At 45.0% G+C, this 20,127-nt stretch overlaps 3 protein-coding genes across 6 annotated transcripts; all 3 read right to left on the bottom strand.

The window, feature by feature from the left end:
- Positions 1 to 439: 439 nt before the first annotated feature.
- On the bottom strand, positions 440 to 3,482 carry LOC115742273 (putative RING-H2 finger protein ATL21A). 2 transcript variants are annotated; one of them, XM_048271341.1, is made up of 3 exons: positions 2,982 to 3,482; positions 2,503 to 2,885; positions 440 to 965 (listed from the first exon to the last, which is right to left on the bottom strand). In XM_048271341.1, the coding sequence occupies exons 1-3, from the start codon at positions 3,173 to 3,175 to the stop codon at positions 553 to 555; spliced, it is 990 nt and encodes a 329-aa protein (XP_048127298.1). In that variant the 5' UTR covers positions 3,176 to 3,482; the 3' UTR covers positions 440 to 552. The 2 variants fall into 2 exon arrangements, with proteins under 2 accessions (XP_048127298.1, XP_030532324.1); XM_030676464.2 differs by having other exon boundaries at positions 2,503 to 3,481.
- Positions 3,483 to 6,002: 2,520 nt separating this feature from the next.
- LOC115742274 (succinate dehydrogenase assembly factor 4, mitochondrial) lies at positions 6,003 to 6,368 on the bottom strand. The gene has a single exon (XM_030676465.2). The coding sequence runs from the start codon at positions 6,366 to 6,368 to the stop codon at positions 6,003 to 6,005; it is 366 nt and encodes a 121-aa protein (XP_030532325.1).
- Positions 6,369 to 6,926: 558 nt separating this feature from the next.
- Positions 6,927 to 19,524, bottom strand: LOC115742270 (glutamate synthase [NADH], amyloplastic). 3 transcript variants are annotated; one of them, XM_030676459.2, is made up of 22 exons: positions 18,321 to 19,524; positions 17,957 to 18,076; positions 17,560 to 17,673; positions 17,224 to 17,376; positions 16,749 to 16,849; positions 16,561 to 16,657; positions 16,020 to 16,129; positions 15,490 to 15,593; positions 15,180 to 15,359; positions 14,760 to 15,103; positions 14,615 to 14,685; positions 14,067 to 14,536; positions 13,112 to 13,981; positions 12,696 to 12,850; positions 12,260 to 12,421; positions 10,572 to 12,167; positions 9,742 to 9,960; positions 9,360 to 9,628; positions 8,734 to 9,039; positions 8,355 to 8,622; positions 7,959 to 8,216; positions 6,927 to 7,611 (listed from the first exon to the last, which is right to left on the bottom strand). In XM_030676459.2, the coding sequence occupies exons 1-22, from the start codon at positions 18,711 to 18,713 to the stop codon at positions 7,309 to 7,311; spliced, it is 6,663 nt and encodes a 2,220-aa protein (XP_030532319.1). In that variant the 5' UTR covers positions 18,714 to 19,524; the 3' UTR covers positions 6,927 to 7,308. The 3 variants fall into 3 exon arrangements, with proteins under 3 accessions (XP_030532319.1, XP_030532320.1, XP_030532321.1); XM_030676460.2 differs by lacking the exons at positions 16,749 to 16,849; positions 17,224 to 17,376; positions 17,560 to 17,673; positions 17,957 to 18,076; positions 18,321 to 19,524 and adding an exon at positions 16,444 to 16,500 and having other exon boundaries at positions 16,583 to 16,633; XM_030676461.2 differs by lacking the exons at positions 16,561 to 16,657; positions 16,749 to 16,849; positions 17,224 to 17,376; ... (1 more) ...; positions 17,957 to 18,076; positions 18,321 to 19,524 and adding an exon at positions 16,393 to 16,481.
- Between the last annotated feature and the right edge of the window lie 603 nt (positions 19,525 to 20,127).

Below are 20,127 nucleotides of genomic sequence, written 5' to 3'. Positions count from 1 at the left end.
AGTTGGTTTTATGACAAGGATTGTACTTTTTGTCTGCTTGGGGAGTGGGAAAATATCTAGCTTCAGCAATTTAAGTAGGGACGAGAGTTACCGCTAGTAGGAAAAATTGACCCCTCTCATGTGGATGATAAGTTCTAAAATGGATAATCAGTTGAAGACAACGTATTGGCGCAAACGCTAAAAGTTATGTGTTCTCGAGGCCGACTCAATAAAGATTTGAAAGGACATCGGTTCGAAGCTTCTTGAAGGAGACTGCATCCGTGAATTCGGGTGGAACGAGGGCTTCATTGACAGAGGGAATTCTTACCAAAGAGTGGCAACTCAGCTGATGAATTTGGTTACTGACATGTGCTGTAACCGAACAACTACAAGACATTCATCTCATCCTTGTACATTTGGTTGAACTCTTCAACATTCCTTTTGATTCGAGCCAACATCCTTGAGCTCTTTTAGCTAAAAACAGACCGCCTCTTTTAACTGTCAAGTGGCTTATAGTTTTCATACACAAAATTCAAGCACCAGAGAAAGAGGAACACGACATGAAACATGCTGTCAAGACTGGGGCGGCGAGTTCCGGCAAACTGGGCAAGTAGCATTCAGACGAAGCCACTCGTCGATGCAATTCGCATGGAAGCAATGGTTGCATTGCGGTATGGTCTTGAGGGTCTCTTTGGGCTGATACTCCGACAGGCAAATCGAGCAAGTGCTGTCATCGGGCTTCGGGAGCCGCTTGCTCTCTCCCAGAACAATTTTAGGGTAAGACTCAATGACCACCCCGTCGAGGCCCGAAACAAGGGCGGATTGCGGCGCGACTGCCGTGGCAAATTCCCCGACGACTGCGGGGCGGCGTCCTCTCGCGCAGGACTTCACCCTGCCACAGAGGAAGCAAAGCAAGCCCAGGAGGAACAGGATCGCCGGGATCCCGACCCCGACAATGATCGCGTAGCGGGCGCCCCTCGGAATCCCTGAAAGCATGTAAGCCCATTACATCTAGAATGCCACATATGCTATAAAGCCAGAAGGATATTAAATTGACAACCCTATTTCAAATCAAGTGCACTGATTGGTCGGCCGAGCTGTTTCTGTACCAATGACCAGAAGTTTGGTCTGAACCAAAATCAATCGAGCCAAAGTCAAAGTCAACCAAAAGCTGAAACCTAGAATCACGGCGAGAGGGGGGAGAAAACAGAGCTTGAAAAGCAAAAGCCAAGAGGGATTTCGCATCTTTTGATTGGTCCCACTTTTTGGCTCTTTCTATTTCACTTCAGTCAACACTTATCCTGATCAAGAGTTGACTCCATTCCATTCACACCCTCACGAGACCAAGAAGAAAACAAAAGCATGGAAATGTTGACCAATTTGTAATTACGAAAGTATCAGAAAAGACGATGGCTTCAAAGCCAAATTTTAGGTAAGCTGCGTTGACTGCGATTAAGGAAGCACCACCGTTGATGCTGCCTTTCCTTATCAATATCATTATAATCCCAACCCCCCACCATTTGTTAATTCGCGTATCGATGATTAACACTCATTACGTAATTTGAATGTTGACATATCGGCAGTATCCGTAATCGTTTCTTGGCTGATGATCTTGAATAGTAGCGAGGGCTTTTATTTCTCAATGGGTTCTAAAAGATACTCTTAAGATTTTAAAAAGGGCTGCTACTGTTGTCAACATATTACTATGGCATCGACTTTTTCGCTACTTTATCCCGTAAATTTAACTCGATGGCTCTATCGACTTTCATGAATCAGATCAAAGACTCTGCCTGTTTGTGTAGAGTTACTTACTAGTATGGTGCCGGGTTTAGGGAAACAAAAAAAAAACAGAATTTTTTTTCTTTAAGCATCTGAGCATTTCATTTTAAAGTAATTCTTGGGAAGAATTCTTCAACCTATTTCATCAATCATTGCTGGCTATCTTATTTGGAAGGTGGCATGCAATGCATGATTGGCCCAATTGGCACTGTCGAAAAATCTTTTTACTCTCCCCTGACCTGGACAAGAAGCAGTCTCGAGTTTATCCATCATAAATTCTATACTATCCTGATCAATTCTAATCCTCCTTCTATTAAATTGCAGGATCATCGAGAAAATGACAAGATGGACCCAACATCTGCTTCCTTAACCCCCCGGAATTCACGTTTTGTGTAGTTTCCGCAAGGCCTGAGATAATCCATTGTAGTTGATCGTAGAAAAGAAACGAAATTAATCTAATATACAAGTACTTTATCCCCAGCCGACAGAGATTGGAGAGACTGAAAATCAAAGAACCTGATCAGGCCTCTTCACTACACAGAGCTGAATTCTTCCATGTAGCTAGTTTTTTGTTGGAACGAGGTTATTTCGTTCTTATTCTTCCCCTAATTCCAAAGAGTTCTAACATGTTAGAAATTTGCTGTATTACTTGTGCTCGGATGACCAGGATGATATATGCAAGATAGACAAAAAAATAAAGAAAGGAAGTTTGTGTAGACTACTGAACAGAAAGATCCTTCTTACCACGCTGGCGAATATTGGTGCACTCAATCTCAGTGGTGGAGTTGCCCCTGAGCCCGCACCTCCCGCCCCGCAACACGCACCGTCCGCACTGTGGCGCCCCCCACTGTAGCCGGAGATCCACGCTGAGGTCTGACGAGATGACCTGCTCGTCGAACGGCCATTCGACAGGGACGGTCACGGTCTTCACGAGCGCGCATGAGGGGGAGAGGGCGGTCACGATGCGCGGTGAGGAGGTCGCGAAGACCGTGTAGTTGGAGCCGCTGAGGCAGGCAATCGGGTTCAGGCGGTACTTGAAGTAGCTGGAGGAGCAGTTGAAGAAGGTGAAGTCCTGGGAATAGACCCCGGCGAAGGGTGAGCCGGAGAGGTTGAGGGAGAGCAGCCTCTTGGGGAGGCAAGCCTCAGGGTCATTCACCCATATCTCTTGCTCAGCATAGTCTATGCCTAGGACGGTGAACTTGCCTGAGTTGGGCAACTCGAGTATGGTTTGGTTCATCCCGTCGCACGACAGGTCAAATCCCGGGTACCCGCAAGATTCACGCTGGTGGGATCCGATCCGGAAGGGGAAACGGATCACGGGCTCCTCACGGCTACAGAAGGCGGGGGCGCAGGTCTCCCCGCTCGCTTCTGTGCATAATAAGAACAACAAGGTCACAAAGGGCGTGAGGATTTTCATTGCACTTGGAGTAGTGAAAGCTTCAGAAAGGAGGTAAACAAAGCCGGATAGCTACTGGAGTTTGTATTTTTTTTCTTTTTCTTTTTCCCTCTAGGAAGTGATGGAGAGGTCTTATATATCTGTCACAGATTTTCATGGAGGAAGGGCAGTTCATGAAAATTTCTATAAAGGGCGCCAATGGTCAATGGGAGGAGGCTCCACCACATGATGTCGGGTATGGATCGTGTGAAGTGGTACTATTCGATTGAAGAATCAGTCATGGTCGATGCACAAAAATTAAGTAATTATTGGATGAAGAAAGTCTTTGTTCATGGGCTCAAATCAAATCGTTGAACGGATAGGGTCATCGCAAAATCATGGGGCTTGAAGTCGCCTTCTCTGATCTTTACTCGACGAGCCACTGCATAGATACCTTGAAAAAAAAAAAAAAAACCAAACAAACAAACGAGAAGACAAACTGCTCGGGGAAACTAGCTAATTCACGGCGCGATTCTAGCCGAACGTTGAACACCACTCGCTCGTTTAACATGCCCGTATACGGTCGTCGTAATACGTAGCATGACTCTTGAAACTTTCATTACGTGCTATTCGTGCCCATGGAGGGAGATTAGTTGAGCCGACGACGCCCATTTTAATAGAAAGAGGGCAAAAAAGCCTATGAAGCTTCTTTTTTTTTTTTCTTTTTTTGGCGCATTTCAACACGTAAGTTTCAATGCAAGCAACGATAACGACAGTCGACGGTTCGTGTTTTTTTTTTTTTTTCCCGATAGACAAATGAGACTGTATTAGCTTTAGATGGCATTGGAATGGCGAACGACGACTTGGAACGCTTCAAATAAGAACGACAGTGGGAAGATATTAGATTAAGGACTTAGCGTTTTAATTAATAGCAGCAGGTTAAAGAGCTCCATCGTCATTTTGTCGTTCTTTTCAGAGCTGACGTACCTCAGGCAACTTATCGTATTGAAAATCGTCCCACTATTGGCTGGATTAACTTTTATATTCTAACATCAAGTTGATGGCAGTCTTCCTCACGCATGTACGGACACGCAGGAACGAGTTGGATTGCACGACGTTCTTTCGGTTTGATTTGTTTAACGTTAATCTAATCGCCACTCGTTGAAGACATGATCTTTTAGCCGGTCCAATCGGATCGAAAAATGCAGCATGTGCTGACTTTTGATTCGCCTCGTGCATTTCCGTCAGACTTTTCCTTGGGCATACTTCTCTGGATGCACTTCTTCACCAAAAAAGCAATTGATACAGCGATGGTAGGGCTCGGTGCACAACCACCACGACTGAAGAATAAATATGAGAAAAAAATCGAGACATAAGATTTATCCCAATTCGCCTTTAAATTAGGATTACATTCAATAAAAGATTTCACTATAATTGGCATCCATCATCTTTTTATCGCATTATTCAACTACAAGTAAAAAAGAATACATATAGTAAAATTATTCACGGGTATAAATCCAAACTATCAATAAAACATGAACTCAATTTATAAAAATTATCCGGCATCAAGGGAGCAACGGCTCCCCCAGCCCGTGCTAGCTCACCAGGGAGCGAGACACTCCATGTTTTATTGTTGATAGAGAGTATGGATCACAGCTCCACAAGTAAAACCATTGATTTGCAAAAAACGAGTGATGGAGGATGATTTGCAGATAGATTTCTCTTTTCCATCCGTTTAACCATACGACGGTATTGACGCAAGAGATGAGCACCACGAGCACTGACATGCCTCCCGACACGTATCGGTTCACTCTTTAACACGACCCGTCGACGACGCTCGAAAAGACTTGAGGAAAAGGAAAAGGATCATCTTTCTGTACTGCCCTCAGAGGAGGGGATTAGAGGTAGAAATGGCCCGGTTCTGAACCGTGCCCTGTTTCGATTAACTTCGTTCCAGTCCCAACGGTCAATGTCCGAATGTTCCGACCCATTAAAGGGCAGGCAAATACAAAACTCAGAGAGATAGAGAGAGAGAGAGATGAGGCCAGAAGGGTCAGTCACAGAGGAGAGGAAGACCCTCGCAAGCGCACCGAGTCCTATATTACGGGAGAAGTTTGACCGGTTTAGATGGGACACAAGATGGCCGGTCCAAATCGCGAACGGGGACTTTCGACCAGAAAAAGAAGGAAAAAAACAAAACGAAAAAATGGCGAATGGGACCCGTTCAAATTTGGCCATCATCGATTAAAGACACAGAGCTATTCAAAAGTGGTGCAGCCAGCGCTTTCACAGACGACCCGTTCTCACAATTCGAGTCGGGGTAGCTGTGGCGGCTGCAATGGCGTAGAAAAAGATCTTTTTTTTTTTTATTTGGTGGGCCTTTTTCGCTGGTCAGACCCATGAAAGATTGTACACAAAGTCATGACATGCTGTTATGAGATGGGAATGAAGAGAGAGAATATAGGAGACTTTGGGCTTCTGTTCAACAAAGCAGTAAGAACAAGCAGTGTCTTTTACTTCTTTGATGGTTTGTTGGCGTTTAGCATACCTTATTGTCCTTTACCTATTCCTCTTTCAGATGCGCAACGGGGAAGGAGGAGAAGCAAAAAATCCCCGACAGAAACGCAACTTTGGACTTAAATGTTTAATGGCGGACATTCGACCATGCGAAAATCTCGAAAGGAATCGGTGGCGAACCAGATAAGAGATCTCGGGGACAAAATCCCATTCAAAGCCACGAATGCGATTCTAGGGGTTTCGCACGAAATCACAACACAAATCCACGATCACAAAACGGGGGAAAAAGCCAAAAAAACAACACAGTAGCGACGGAACACATCACTCACGCTACCGGAAAAACAGGGAGGTCTCAGAAATCGTAGCAGCGACCGTTGCGCTCCCAATCGCCGTAGCGGGTCGGTTCGGGGCCCCTGGGGCCACCGATCTCGCCCGTCTCTTTGTTCACCTGCCCGTCCTCCTCTTCGTCATCTTCCTCTCCTCCTCCTTCCTCTCGGGGTTCTTCCTCTTCTTGCTGAGGCCGAATCTCCTTCGGCGCTTCTCCCCGCAGCTCTCCGCTAGGGTTTCCTCGGGGTTGCTCGATCGACGAGCCGAGCCGCCTGACAGCCGAGCCGACGACGGATCGGGCCAGCGACTCAGATCCGGCGCTGGCAAGGGCTAGCTTCGGAGCCGAGAGACCCACAAGAGAGGCGAATTGACGACTCAGATTGATGGCCATCGCGCGATCCAGGAGGGGTGAAGAGCTCAAGTGAAGCCAAACAGGGGCTTCTCTGGGAAGGGAAAATGCCAAAACGATGGGACTCGAAGAAAGAACGCGCATGCAACGACTCGTCGTTTCTCTCTCTCTCTCTCGGGGACTGCAGGCTGTCCACGTGTCGGTCCATTGTGACCTCTGGAATAGCAATTAAATTTCGCTACGACGGTACCCAAATGGTTCATTTGGTTGGAACTGGATAAAGCACATTGCGTGCACCGGTTGAGATCAGCCCTGATATCATATCCTCAAACCCTGAAGTTCAAATTTCGTTTCGTGTCGTGTCGTCCTCCACGCGACAGTAGCATGACATATAAACCTCGTCCAGCGGTCGAATTCTTGATATGCACAGTTACCGGGGTCGAAGATCGAATCGAATTACTCTCATCTATAAGACATGGGACTCACGTTAAGTTCCATCAATTGTTACACAAAGGAATCCACACACGGCAACGTCTCGAATGAAGAGGTTACTGGTTCATGGAAAGAAAATGAATAGCAAAGTGCACCGACTGGCTCAAATGAAATAAGAAGCATCTCCCCACTATATAAAACCTTGTCCATCAGACCACAAAAACTGTACATTATTCCTTTGTAACAATCAAGAAACTTTCAAAACCTAACCCCAAACAAAGACTAAAAGATTAGCCCCTTCCCCCCCAACCAGAGAAGTAGAGAAAAAGCTTCTTCCAACATATGAAGATGAAGCCTCGGCCAGCATCACAATAGCACATTGAGCCTCCGCCGATCTCCAACTTCCTCATTTCCTCCCTCGGTTTTTATATTTGCATCTTGGATTCTACAGCATGAGCTGGGCAGAGGCTCTCCTCTGCATATCCACGGCAAGGCTCGCTTTTACCTTTCGCCCCCTACCGCGCACAAACCATCAGAATCTGTGCATCTCTTATGTCATCACAGTGAATTTGCCGCTCCCTTCTTGCTGCTTGTGGACGTCTTGCTGCTGTGAGGTAGAGTCCTCTTGGCTCTCGGGGTTGGCAGTGAGATCCTCCCCCTCTTCCGTTGTGAGGTATCTATCGACCTGCGCAGCAGCTTGCCTTCCCTCGGATATGGCCCACACCACCAGAGACTGACCGCGTCGACAATCCCCGGCAGCAAACACTCCGTCCGCATTGGTTGCGAACCGGCCATAATCAGCCTTGAAGTTTGACCTCCCGTCTCTCTCTAGACCTAACTTGTCTGCAATTGTCTGGAAAGGGCAAAACAGCAAAAACAACATGCACAAAATGCTGTCAACCAACTGTACAGAAATTTTGCACCTGACCTCAAGTACGAGTTAAAGGTATCTTCAGGTTCTTCAAATATTTAACCGGCTCACCTTCATTTCCATATTATATGAGGTTTCCAATTGAAAATAGCGACTCTCTAAAGGCCCCATACACTAATCAAATTTACTTTAGCGCAAACACTGTACAACCAAGTTATACTGTTACCACTGAAAGACAATCAACTAATTTACAAGCAAATTTGTCCTCCTCACGCTAAACTCAGTTCAAAACTACTCAAGAAATATGAGAGAATGATTCAAATACTAACCGATTCTGGACCAAGGAATCCCATGGCTAGTAAAACCAGATCAGCCTCAATTGTTTCCTCAGATCCCTCGATTTCTTTGAACTGAAACTTCCCATTCGCATCCTTCTCCCACCTAACACGCACTACTTCAAGCCCTCTGACGACCCCATTTTCATCACCAATAAACCGCTTAGTTAGCACTTCGTAAGACCTGGGGTCTTTCCCAAACTTAGCCGCTGCCTCCTGGTGGCCATAATCGACACGGAAGATACGAGGCCACTGAAAACAGCATTGGACAGAGGAAAAGAACTGTGAGCAAGTTTGACAATGCACATGCTATAAAATAAACGATAATGCAGTAAGCAAGAGAAATCCTTTGATTGTCAAGAGAAAAAGTAACTTATGCGATATTTGTACCTGCGGCCAAGGGTTGCCAGGAGCCCTACTCTCTGGTGGCTTAGAAAGCAGCTCCAAGTTTACAACGCTACTGCAGCCATGCCTGATGGACGTTCCTATGCAATCTGTGCCTGTGTCACCTCCACCAATGACCACTACCTTCTTTCCCTTTGCAGAAATGTAGTCACCATCCTCAAGATTGCTGTCAAGCAAGCTTTTTGTGTTTGCATGAAGGAACTCCATGGCAAAATGGACTCCTGACAATTCGCGTCCCGGTACAGGAAGGTCCCTGAACAAGGGAAAAATGACCCCCATAAGCATATATGTTGCTTTTTTCATCAAACAGAACATAGTGCAAAAACTCCTCCATGTCCCCAAAGTTAAGTCACCATCAACTTACCTTGGTTTTGTGGCGCCAACAGCTAAAACAATAGCATCATTTTCCTTTTGGAGCCTATCAAGAGAGTATAATGAATCCTTCCCAACATTGGCATTCACCACAAAATTGACCCCTTCCTGAGCCATCAAGTTAACTCGCCGTTGAACTACATCCAATTTGTCAGCCTTCATGTTTGGCACACCATACATCATTAGGCCCCCAATTCGATCGGCACGCTCATACACTGTCACCAAATGGCCCAACCTGTTCAGCTGGTCAGCAGCAGCCAAACCAGCCGGTCCACTTCCCACAATCGCGACTTTTTTCCTGAGAGCATAAAGAAATCGATAATATTAACTTTACAAGGGGCAACATCTTTCGTCACAACCAGCCCTAAAATCTAATCAGATTAAACCAAACGACTTGTTTGGAATACAGGCTAATTCTTAAGCATTATGACTGAAGAAACAGAAAAAGGATTTAACTTGAACAACCAAGGAGAAAAGAAACATCTCTAGGCAATATAATAAACAGCCTTGCAGAGACTTTCAAGCCAGGAGGCCTGCCGATCATATTCTCCAAGCACGTAGTAAGCAGCGCACAGATTAAATTGACCGGTTAATGTTGTTGAATAAGAGACAGCATACCCTGTTCTCTTCTGGGGTGGCCGGGGCACCATCCACCCCTCCTCGAAGGCCTTGTCTATGATCGAGCATTCAATATTCTTGATGGAAACAGGATTCTCAATGATACCAAGAACACAAGAGCCTTCACAAGGTGCAGGACACACACGGCCGGTAAACTCAGGGAAATTATTTGTTTCCAACAGTCGATCTAGAGCTTCACGCCACCTATTTTGGTAAACTAGCTCATTGAACTCGGGTATTTTGTTTCCCAGAGGGCATCCAGAATTTTCCTGCATATTAAAGCCACATGAACAGATATACAATAAAATTCATCTAGAGGCATACATACACAAGCACACAATTATAACAAAAAAAAAAAAAAGTATTGTCAGACAACTCTTACCTGATGGCAGAAAGGAGTGCCACAGTCCATGCAACGGGCAGACTGAGTTTTTAAGAGGGGACCTGCTTGGGACTCCTCCATGACTTCCTTCCAATCGTTCATCCGAACATTAGGGTCCCTATAATGAACGCCTTCGCGCTCATAAGCAATAAAACCTCCATGCTTAATAGCATCAGGAACTTGTGTAGGCCTCTTGGGAGCCTCAACAGATTCTACCGTCTATAAAAACCAAAAGTCAAAGTCAGACACCTCATCAAAGAACGGTTACCAGCAGAATCCTTGATATCAGTCAGCTCCCACATAAAGCACATAAAGAAAAGGTAAAAACTCGCCACAAAACGAAAGCAACAAAACTTTGCACAAACTGCCTTAAAGGAAGGCAAGAGGCAAAATTTCAACTTTGAAAATTTATTTAAAAGTCATGAACCCTAGAACGAGATATTCATGTCATGTGCATCGAGATATCAGCTGTCTATGACACATTTGTGCCAGCACGCAGACAGGCAAACACAGAATCAATAAGCAGAGCACAAACTCAGGAGAAAAAACTTAATTCCAATATCAGATCTTCCAAATTTTTAACACTGTCATACAATTACCACAACAAGTTGGGGTATTCTAGTCCCACGTTGAAAGATTTTATTTAGGTATAACAGAGGCTTAGTGTCACACATGAATGATCAATAAAGACAAGAATTGAGGACATGGACGGGCTTATCTTTTATTCTTCTTTTGGTGTCGAGGATTGACATCAAGCACTAAAATCAAGTCATAATGTTTGAAGGGAGCACTAGGGGTTCCTAAACAAATCTCATTTATCAGATACATACCTGACTGGCTTTGGCATTGGTTGATGCAGCTGCCATCTTCTTAAGCTCTTCGAAAGCATTTCTCCCCATCAACTCTCCCTCATCTTGCTCCTCTTCCTCCATATTTTTCTGAGCATGTTGGGAAGCTTTTCCTGCTTTCATGTCCGCAAGAACACGCTTGTAATCCCTGGGGATTACCTTGATAAACTTAGGCAGAAGACTCTCGAAGTCTGCTAACGCCTCTTTAGCCAGTTGGCTGGTTGTGCGACGCTGGTGTTGCTGAATCATCATTCTGAGGGTCATAATATCCTCCTCTTCCTCAACTTTATCAAGATCTACCAACTCAAGATTGCAACGTGACTGGAATTTACCATCCACATCTAGAACATATGCAATGCCACCACTCATACCAGCAGCAAAGTTTCTGCCTGTTTTTCCAAGCACAACTACTGTCCCACCAGTCATGTACTCGCATCCGTGGTCACCAACCCCTTCTACTACAGCTCTTGCCCCAGAATTGCGCACACAGAATCTTTCCGCAGCCATTCCATTGAAGTATGCCTCCCCACTTGTGGCCCCATAAAGAGCCACATTTCCAATGACAATATTCTCTTTCGGATCAAATTCACTTCCCTTTGGAGGATAGACTACAATTTTTCCACCTGATAATCCTTTGCCAACATAGTCATTACTGTCACCTTCAAGCTCCAGTGTGACACCAGGGCAGAGAAAAGCTCCAAGACTCTGGCCAGCACTTCCAGAGAGTTTAATATGGATGGTATCTGCAGGTAGGCCGGCCATGCGATAGCGTTTAGTTACCTCATGGCTGAGCATTGTTCCAACAGCACGATTCACATTGCAAATAGGCATTTCAATATAGACAGGGAGACTTTTTTCCAAAGCAGCTTTGGACAGGGAAATGAGTTCCTGGTCCAAAGCCATGTCCAAGCCATGGTCCTGCTTCTGGACACAATACTGAGCAGCATCGGGCCTTAACTCAGCTGCAGGTCTAAGAAGTAAGGAGAGGTCAATATTCTCCAGCTTTTCATTGTTCTTGGTTACTTCTCTGTCGACTTCAAGCATATCAGAACGACCAACCATCTCGTCCATCGTCCGAAATCCCAGCTGAGACATGATTTCCCTAACTTCCTCAGCCAACATGAAGAAGAAGTTAATGACATGTTCAGGTTCTCCAGCAAATTTCTCACGTAGAACAGGATCTTGAGTAGCAATGCCAACAGGGCAGGTGTTCTTGTGGCACTTTCTCATCATGATGCAGCCAAGTGTTATGAGGGGAGCAGTGCTAAACCCAAATTCCTCAGCACCAAGGAGTGCCGCCATGGCAACATCTCTTCCAGTCTTTAATTGGCCATCGGTCTGAAGAACTGTCCGGCCACGGAGGTCATTTGCAACCAGGGTTTGATGTGTCTCAGCCAAACCAAGTTCCCATGGAAGCCCTGCATTTTTAATACCTGTCCATCGAGAGGCCCCCGTTCCTCCATCATGCCCCGAGATCAAAACATGGTCGGCATGCCCTTTCACTACACCACTTGCTATTACTCCAACTCCAGCTTCCGACACAAGCTTCACACTGATTCGAGCTGCAGGATTGGAATTCTAGAATAGCAAACAAAGACGAGGACTGATTAGTTTGCACAAGCCAGGAACTGGGCACTGGACAACAGAGAAGGAAAGATGTACAAGTTTACCTTAAGATCATGAATTAATTGGGCAAGGTCTTCAATTGAATAGATATCATGATGTGGAGGTGGACTTATCAGTCCAACTCCGGCAGTAGAATTCCTGGTCACCGCAATATCTCCTATTACCTTGTGGCCAGGGAGCTCACCTCCCTCACCAGGCTTGGCCCCCTACATTAGAACACAACTGAAGTCAAAATCGAATAAACCCAATTCAAATGAAGTATTTTTAGCACATGTTAACCTCACCAAATTCCACATGTGGATATCAATTAAAGCAAAGACACCGCATGGTGCTTTGCTGACACAGCATCATCTGCCATGAACATAAATGAATAAACAAAGGGAAGCTCTGTTCCAACGGGAGCACAGGGCCAACTGTATGAAAATCGAAGGCAATCATAGAAGAGGATTCTGCAGCTTTCAGGATAGAACCAACCTATACCTGAGCCATTTTTATCTGCAACTCATCAGCATTAGTAAGGTAGTAACTTGAAACCCCAAATCTCCCACTAGCAACCTGCTTGATGGCACTCCTCTTTGGATTCATAGAGCCATCTGGAAGAGGCTCCATGCGAGACGGTTGCTCTCCTCCCTCACCTTCAACAGAAAACATAAAGGAGATACGAACCCAATTATGAGGAGCAAAACTCTTCACACGTAAAAAACTGCAGCAGTCAGAGATGGATGACGTAAAATAATCCTAAATCAAAGTACATGCAGCGAAACCCAAACAGAAGCTTCACCCACGATATGGTACAACGAATTTCCATCTTAATAAGTTTAGATATGTTCTGCTTCGCACATCTAAGAGACAAAGTAGTTCAAATTGTATATAGGGGAGATTAAATTAAATAATACCTGTGTTTGACTTGCCCCCAATTCTGTTCATTGCCATGGCCAGTGCGGTATGTGCCTCAAGTGAAATTGATCCATAGCTCATAGCACCAGTGCAGAACCGCTTAACAATCTCACTAGCCGGTTCAACTTTATCCAGAGGGACTTTGACTGCTGCTTCCTTAAATTTCAAGAGCCCACGCAAATTGCAGCTTTTGTTCAATTCCTGGATGCGCCTTGAGTACTCCTTGTATGCAGCCACACTATTACTCCTGGCAGCTTCTTGCAACTTTGCCATAGCAAGAGGGTCATTCAGGTGAATCTCACCACCTTTCCTCCAGTGGTAATCCCCAGGGTTAGGCAGCGCAACAGCTTCTGCACTACCCGGGGGGAAGACACGCTTAGGAAATGCCAACTCATGCAAATCGAGTGCATCTTGGGCAAGCATCTCAAATGTTGCACCCTCCACCCTGCTTGGTGTTCCAGCAAAGCACTTCTCAACAACTTCTGATGAAAGACCCAAAGCTTCAAAAATCTGAGCACCCTTATAGGAGGCCAAAGTTGAAATCCCCATTTTTGCAAGAACCTTCATCATTCCATAGTTGCTTGCCTTGAAATACTTCTTAACCAGCTCGTCCTTCGAAAAAAATTCACCGTTTGCTTTGGGTGGAATTTTTCCATCAACCTGCAATCTCCAAATTGCCTCTATTGCCAGATATGGGCATATAGCATCGGCACCAAACCCAACCAGTGTACAGAAATGGTGCACCTCACGTGGCTCTGCAGATTCAATAACCAACCCCACTTGAGTGCGCTCAAGCTTTTCTACAAGGTGGTGATGAACAGCACCAACAGCCAAGAGAGAGCTTACAGCAACACGCTCTGGGGAGAAGGCTGCATTGGAAGAAAAAGTGGTTAAACTCCATCCCATATACAAGTTCCTTCAAGAGAAATTAGATCCAGTTTTACAATAAAATACCTCTATCAGATAATACAAGAGTTGTATAGCCCTCCTTGATAGCTTTACTTGCTTCTGCACAGATCCTATCCAGGGTTTCCTCCAGTCCCTTTCTACCACGTTTCTTGGAGTAAGTTATGTCTATGATTTTGCTTTGCCAACCTCTGTAATTCATCTTTTTGACAGCTTCCATTTCTTGAATAGACAGCAGAGGACCTTTCAGAGAGAGGCGATGGCACTGTTGCTCAGTGGTCTCTGTAAGATCGCCTTCTGGACCAATCATGCATTCCATCGAAGTAACTATCTTCTCTCTGATAGGATCAATAGGAGGGTTTGTCACTTGAGCAAACATTTGCTTGAAATACTCAAACGTGAGCTTTTCTCTATCAGACATGACAGCCAAAGGCGTATCATTTCCCATGGATCCAAGGGCCTCCGTACCGTCTTTTGCCATGGGAAGCAGCAACATTTCTAAAGCTTCAACAGTGTAACTGCAAAAGTGAAAGCTTCAAAACAAGAAAAAAGACCAAAGAGAATGTTCAGTATCTCATATAAGAGAGATCACGTACCCAAAAGCTTTCAAAGGGGCCAGTAAACCATGAATTCCCATTTTTTCCATATTGTCATCGTCAGCAGATGCCTGATGGACATTAAAAAAGATAAGAATCCCACACAAAAATAAAGTAAGGAAATGAGTCAAATTCAGACACTTACTGCCACCACCCCAGCAATGGCTGGAGCAATCCTTTTAGATTCAGGAACGGAGTCAACTATGTCCTTGAGTTCAATCTTTTGCCTTCTAAGCCATTCTCCATAAGGCCTTGCCATAGAATATTGTTGCTTCAAGGCTTCATCATCTACAACAATATGCTTCTCAAAATCCACCAAAAGCATCATCCCAGGGTTCAGCCTTCCTTTCCTTGACACGTCTTCAGGAGGGATGTCGACTACACCAACTTCACTTGCCATTATTACTCTTCCACTATGAGTGATGTAGAAACGACCAGGTCGTAGGCCATTGCGATCCAATGTTGCTCCAAGGTAGCGGCCATCAGTAACTGCAAGTGATTCTGCGGATAAGTGTATAGCACAAGAATATGCTTCAAATGGTACTGTAATGCAACAGAATATTACATGAAATGAGAGCTGGCCCATCCCATGGCTCCATAAGAGCTGAGAAGTATTCATACAAAGCCTTTCTTTGAGGATCTATGTTCTTGTCATTTTGCCATGCTTCAGGGATCATCATCATCACAGCTTCAGGAAGACTTCTGCCAGCTCGAACTAGAAGCTCAAGAACACCATCAAAAGCTCCTAAAAGAGGGAGTTATCCTAAGTTAGACCATGAATCTTCCGAGTTTATGTCTGTAAAGATAAAGGAACCACGCAAGTACGTGGTCCCACTAGCAGCGAGCACCTACAATAAAACAGAATAAATTTCCACCTGAATCAGATGAACTGGCATCAACAATTGGTAGAAGCTTCTTCAACTCATTCTTTGATAGACCAAGCTCCTTGCATTTTAAGAGACCCTCACGTGCTTTCATCCTAAGAACAAAAAGAGTGTCACACAGTGTCAATACAAAAAGATAAGGCAACAGAGATAACAAAAAAGGTCTGTGAAGAAAAATACAAAGACCGTCCACCCGACATCATAGTCCCATTGCAGGTATAAGATTATTCTATTTCTTACAGTTGACCACAACCCTATCGTTTATAGAGCTAACAAGGTAAATTTCCATCAACCTAGTGAAGCAGAACCTGTAGATTGATACCAGAATTTGGCATTCCCTTCTTCTTAAACTAGATGTGGAGATTTTATATATCAAAAGAGAAAAAAGCAGAAATTTTCCAAAAAGTACTAGCACATTTAAAGATTTTATCCCTTTTGGCTGTTACTCCAGGATATTCCATGTAGGAAGCCAAGAAGACAATAGCCAACAAAAGCACAACAAGCTCATTGCCACAAATTACCAGTTCACGTTGCCTCTAAGTGTATTAATCTCCCCATTATGACCTAAGATTCGCATTGGTTGTGCACGATCCCAGCTTGGGAATGTGTTTGTCGAGAAGCGGGAGTGTATCTGCACCAATAAAACAGCCAATACAGTCATTCCACCCTGCACTTGCATTAGTCAAGAGGGGAAATCTGAAACGAAGTCCACAAACGTGGAACTGTGACGCGGATGAGTATAAGATTACTGGGAACCTAGGGCGGTCTGACTGAACACACTTTCCTCTCCCTCCACTAAATAGGTCATCTCATCCTTAAAGACTGAACCTACAGCTCTGCACCAGGTTTCAGTAAACATGATTTACTTGACAACGAGGTTTCTTACCAACTCACCCAGTGTATACAGTATCAAGGGAGTTGAAGAACTTAAGGGATCATTCAAACCTCAAGGCTTCAGAAGTCATTCCTCAACCTTGCATCCCGTCAGTCACTTGTTCCGTGCTGTTTGTTAAAGTATGGAGTCAGTGGAGAGAGAAGAAAGTAAAAGGTTAATATATTTACCAGGGCCATGTAGCTCGTGAACCTTTCATCGCCAAGATCTGCATAATAGTAATCTTTCAACTGAACAGGTTTCAGCTGACCCTTGTAGACAATAGTTCTGCAAATTTGGATAAACAAATGGAGGGGATATCAAGTGGGGAAAAGTGCTGAACCAATGAGACACGATTCAATATCGTAAACGAACAAACCTTGAGGAAAGTGAACATATGTAGAAGTCTCTAGCGCCGCCATGTTGGAGGTTCAAGGCCGCTCGAATAGCAACCATTGAGACCCTCCTGAGTATGTACATCTAGCAAAAAATGGAACAAGTGCTTTAGTTGATAGAAAAGGGAAAGCCAAAGTTAATTTTCTGCAAAACAATAATCTAAGATGGACAGCAAGATCCCTAGACATAGAAATACTTCACTGTCTACAGATGGCTGAAGATTAAGCAAAGAAAAAAAGTGAATATAACCAATTAGCACATAAAAGCTTCTCCTTTCCTGTTCTACATACAGCATTGACTCTTTTCAAAAACCCGAATAGAGCATAACCAACCCAATGGCCAAGAGACCAAGGGATTCCCTCTGAAAGGAACCCATCACCATGAAGGACGAAGGAAAAAAAATCTTGGACTCCCAGCTCTCACTCAAGAGATAATAAATTGAGATAAAAAGCAAGTACCTGTCGCTCCAAATCGACTTTTGACCTGGAACTAGGCGTGAGGAATACTTGTTCAATTACAGGTTCCGTCTCCAAAGCCGACTTGCCCAGCCCTGAATTATCAGTTGGCACAGATCTCCAACCTATGACCATGTGCCCAAGAGACTCCGCAACCTTCATGAGATAAAACACCGACACAACTACATCAGACTTGAAGACAGAGCGAAAGATGCAAACAAAGCAACTAGAGTTAACACATCATGCAATTTCGGTGTGTGGATTAGCTTAGTGACCATTGGAGGCACACAGAGAGAGAGAGAGAGAGAGAGAGAGAGAGACACACGGTCTCGAGATTACCTTTTGGAATACTCTTTTACTTTGTTCCCTTCGAGTCTCAGATGTTGGCAGAAACAACATGCCAACAGCATACTCGCCTGGAGGCGGCAATTTGAATCCATTCTCCCTGACAACCTGAGGGAAGGCAATCCAGCAATGATCAATGTACGAGGAAAGAACCAGAAAGACCCTCAAACAACAGTAAAACCGCAAAAAATGTTCGATACCTCGAACAAAAATTGCAGGCCAGAGAAACAAAAAACCAGCATAAAACTACAAACAAAGAATTTCTCTTTTATTTTATTTTTGCAGGAACATGGAATTACTTTAATCATCACCAGCGAAAGGTTTTCTTTGTTTGTATTTATTTTCATATGATCCACAACGAAAGGGGTAAATGCAAAGTAACAGGACATACTTGCTGGTAGAACTCATGCGGCAGCGCGACAAGAAGTCCAGCTCCATCACCAGTATTAGTTTCGCAACCACAAGCACCGCGGTGCGACATACGAATCAGCATTTCCAAAGCATCTGTCACCTACAGACGAAAACACAAGACCATTTATGCACCCATCGTAACCCAAATTAACATCTACGCCCCCACAAAACTAATCAGATCACACACGAGGAGATAATTCCTTCAAGAAAACTGGGAACCAAGCCCGTGGAAAATGCGCTTACAAAAAATTTAACATGAACGCCAATCAAAGAAGTAGCGCCAAATCAGACATGGTTGTGTATGAATTAAAGCGTGCACAAAATGAATGGCCAAATTCGCTCACCGTCTTGCGGCTGCTTTCGCCAGACAACTCGGCAACAAAACCGACGCCGCAAGAGTCCTTATCGAACTTTGGGTCATAGAGACCAAGAGGCTTCTCTGGGACCGCGGACAATGCGGACCGAACAAGGAGCCGGAGCTTCGATAGCCTACTGGACCCATCAGACGCCAAGGCGCGGAGCCTCTCGGATCTGGTTTCCTGAAGCCGGGGCCCGAAGAAACTCTTCTCCTGAACGCCCGTTGACTTCTTGGAAACAGAGCACCGACTCGCCTTCGCTCTGCTCCTGGAACGAGACACGCTCAACTGCGGCGTAATGGACAGCTTGGCGAGCGACGTGGGCAGAGCATGAGCTCGCGTTGTCGGCTGAAGGAGCGAACTCGACGAAGCGGACGACATTACCGAAACAACGAAGAGGCTTGGATTCGATTAGCTTCACGCTATGGATGAGAGATAAAGATGACGACTTTCTTTTCCGACGAAAGAAGGGTGTTTAAGCCGATGGGACTAAAATCAAATCCAAGCGAGATCAGGGAAGGATCCGATGGCAAACCGACGACAAAACCCACTTCCGCTCGAGCAAAAAAAAAAACCAAATCCCTCAACAGATCTATCGATGCGTATGCCGAACGACGGCTGATTCAAACTCACTCCAAGTCCGCTTCTTTCACCCAACCCCACCTAGAGCCTCCGTTTGCACGCCAAAATGCCCAACAAGCGAAAACGAAAGGACGGGCGGATTTGGACTCCGCAGGAAAAGAAAAGAGCCCCCCCAGGTATCACGATTCCGGGGTTCAAGTACGAGAGAGCTGTCTCGACACAACAATGCTCGTAATTATAAAAAAAACGAAATTAAAAAAACAACACCCCCACTATAAGAATTCACGAATTACAAGCCATTCATGGGGCTCTCGTTGGCCAAGCGGATTCTTCGAGACCAGAGATTCTCCGAGGCAAAAATAAAAATGTGGGTTAACCACCGATTCTCTCTGCACCAGCGCTAAATATATATCACCCACAGAACGCAGACACGCCCACAGAGAGAGACAGACAGACAGACAGAGACAGAGAGAGCTGCAGAAAAAGACTTGATTAATGATTCGAGGAGGAGAGAGAGAGAATGAAGATGATCAAAGGGATTAAAGGAGGCGGAGCAGGAGGAGCGATGACAGAGGGCCGCTCTATCTTTTGTGGGGAGGGATAGGCATGGCGAGAGCAGTCAATTTATAGAAGAAGCTCTCTCTTTTCCCAAGTGAAAAAGGATTTAGAAAAAAAAAAACGACCCCGGTTTTTTCGAAGGAGAAATGGACAAAAAGAAAAAGAAAAAAACATCCTCAGAATGCAGATAGAGCGAGAGGCTGGTGGGTGGGGGGCCCACTGGGGAAAATTTCTACCCAGTCCACCTCAGCATTTCCCTGTTTTCCTTGTCCGGGGCGAAATGACAGCTCAGGACTCGCGGCTTCGCCACGTGTGCAGAGGCGGCACGCTACAGCCGCTCGTGGCTGGCTCTGACTGGGCCCTTTGGTTTTCTCGTTTTGATTTTTTCCCTTTTTTTCTTTGGGCCATCGCCCGATAATTCACAAGCAAATCCACACAAAAAAAAAAGGATAATAAATAAAGCAAAACGTGGACTTTTCTTTTTTCATTTTTTTTTTTTTTTTTTTGGGGGGTGGCGCCCGGTTGGGAAAATTCAAAGCCTCGGCTTTCACTGTCCGAGGCCTAATTAGAAGTCCCCGATTTGGGATTAGGCTCGGCGCCGAGCCACCGCGTGACCTCTCTTTCCGGTAAAAGTCCAAATTCAGGGAAAAAAAAA

This window comes from Rhodamnia argentea, chromosome 10, assembly GCF_020921035.1.
Source record: "Rhodamnia argentea isolate NSW1041297 chromosome 10, ASM2092103v1, whole genome shotgun sequence".
In the NCBI taxonomy this organism is placed as follows: Eukaryota; Viridiplantae; Streptophyta; class Magnoliopsida; order Myrtales; family Myrtaceae; genus Rhodamnia; species Rhodamnia argentea.
This window is presented reverse-complemented; position numbering and strand designations above follow the sequence as displayed.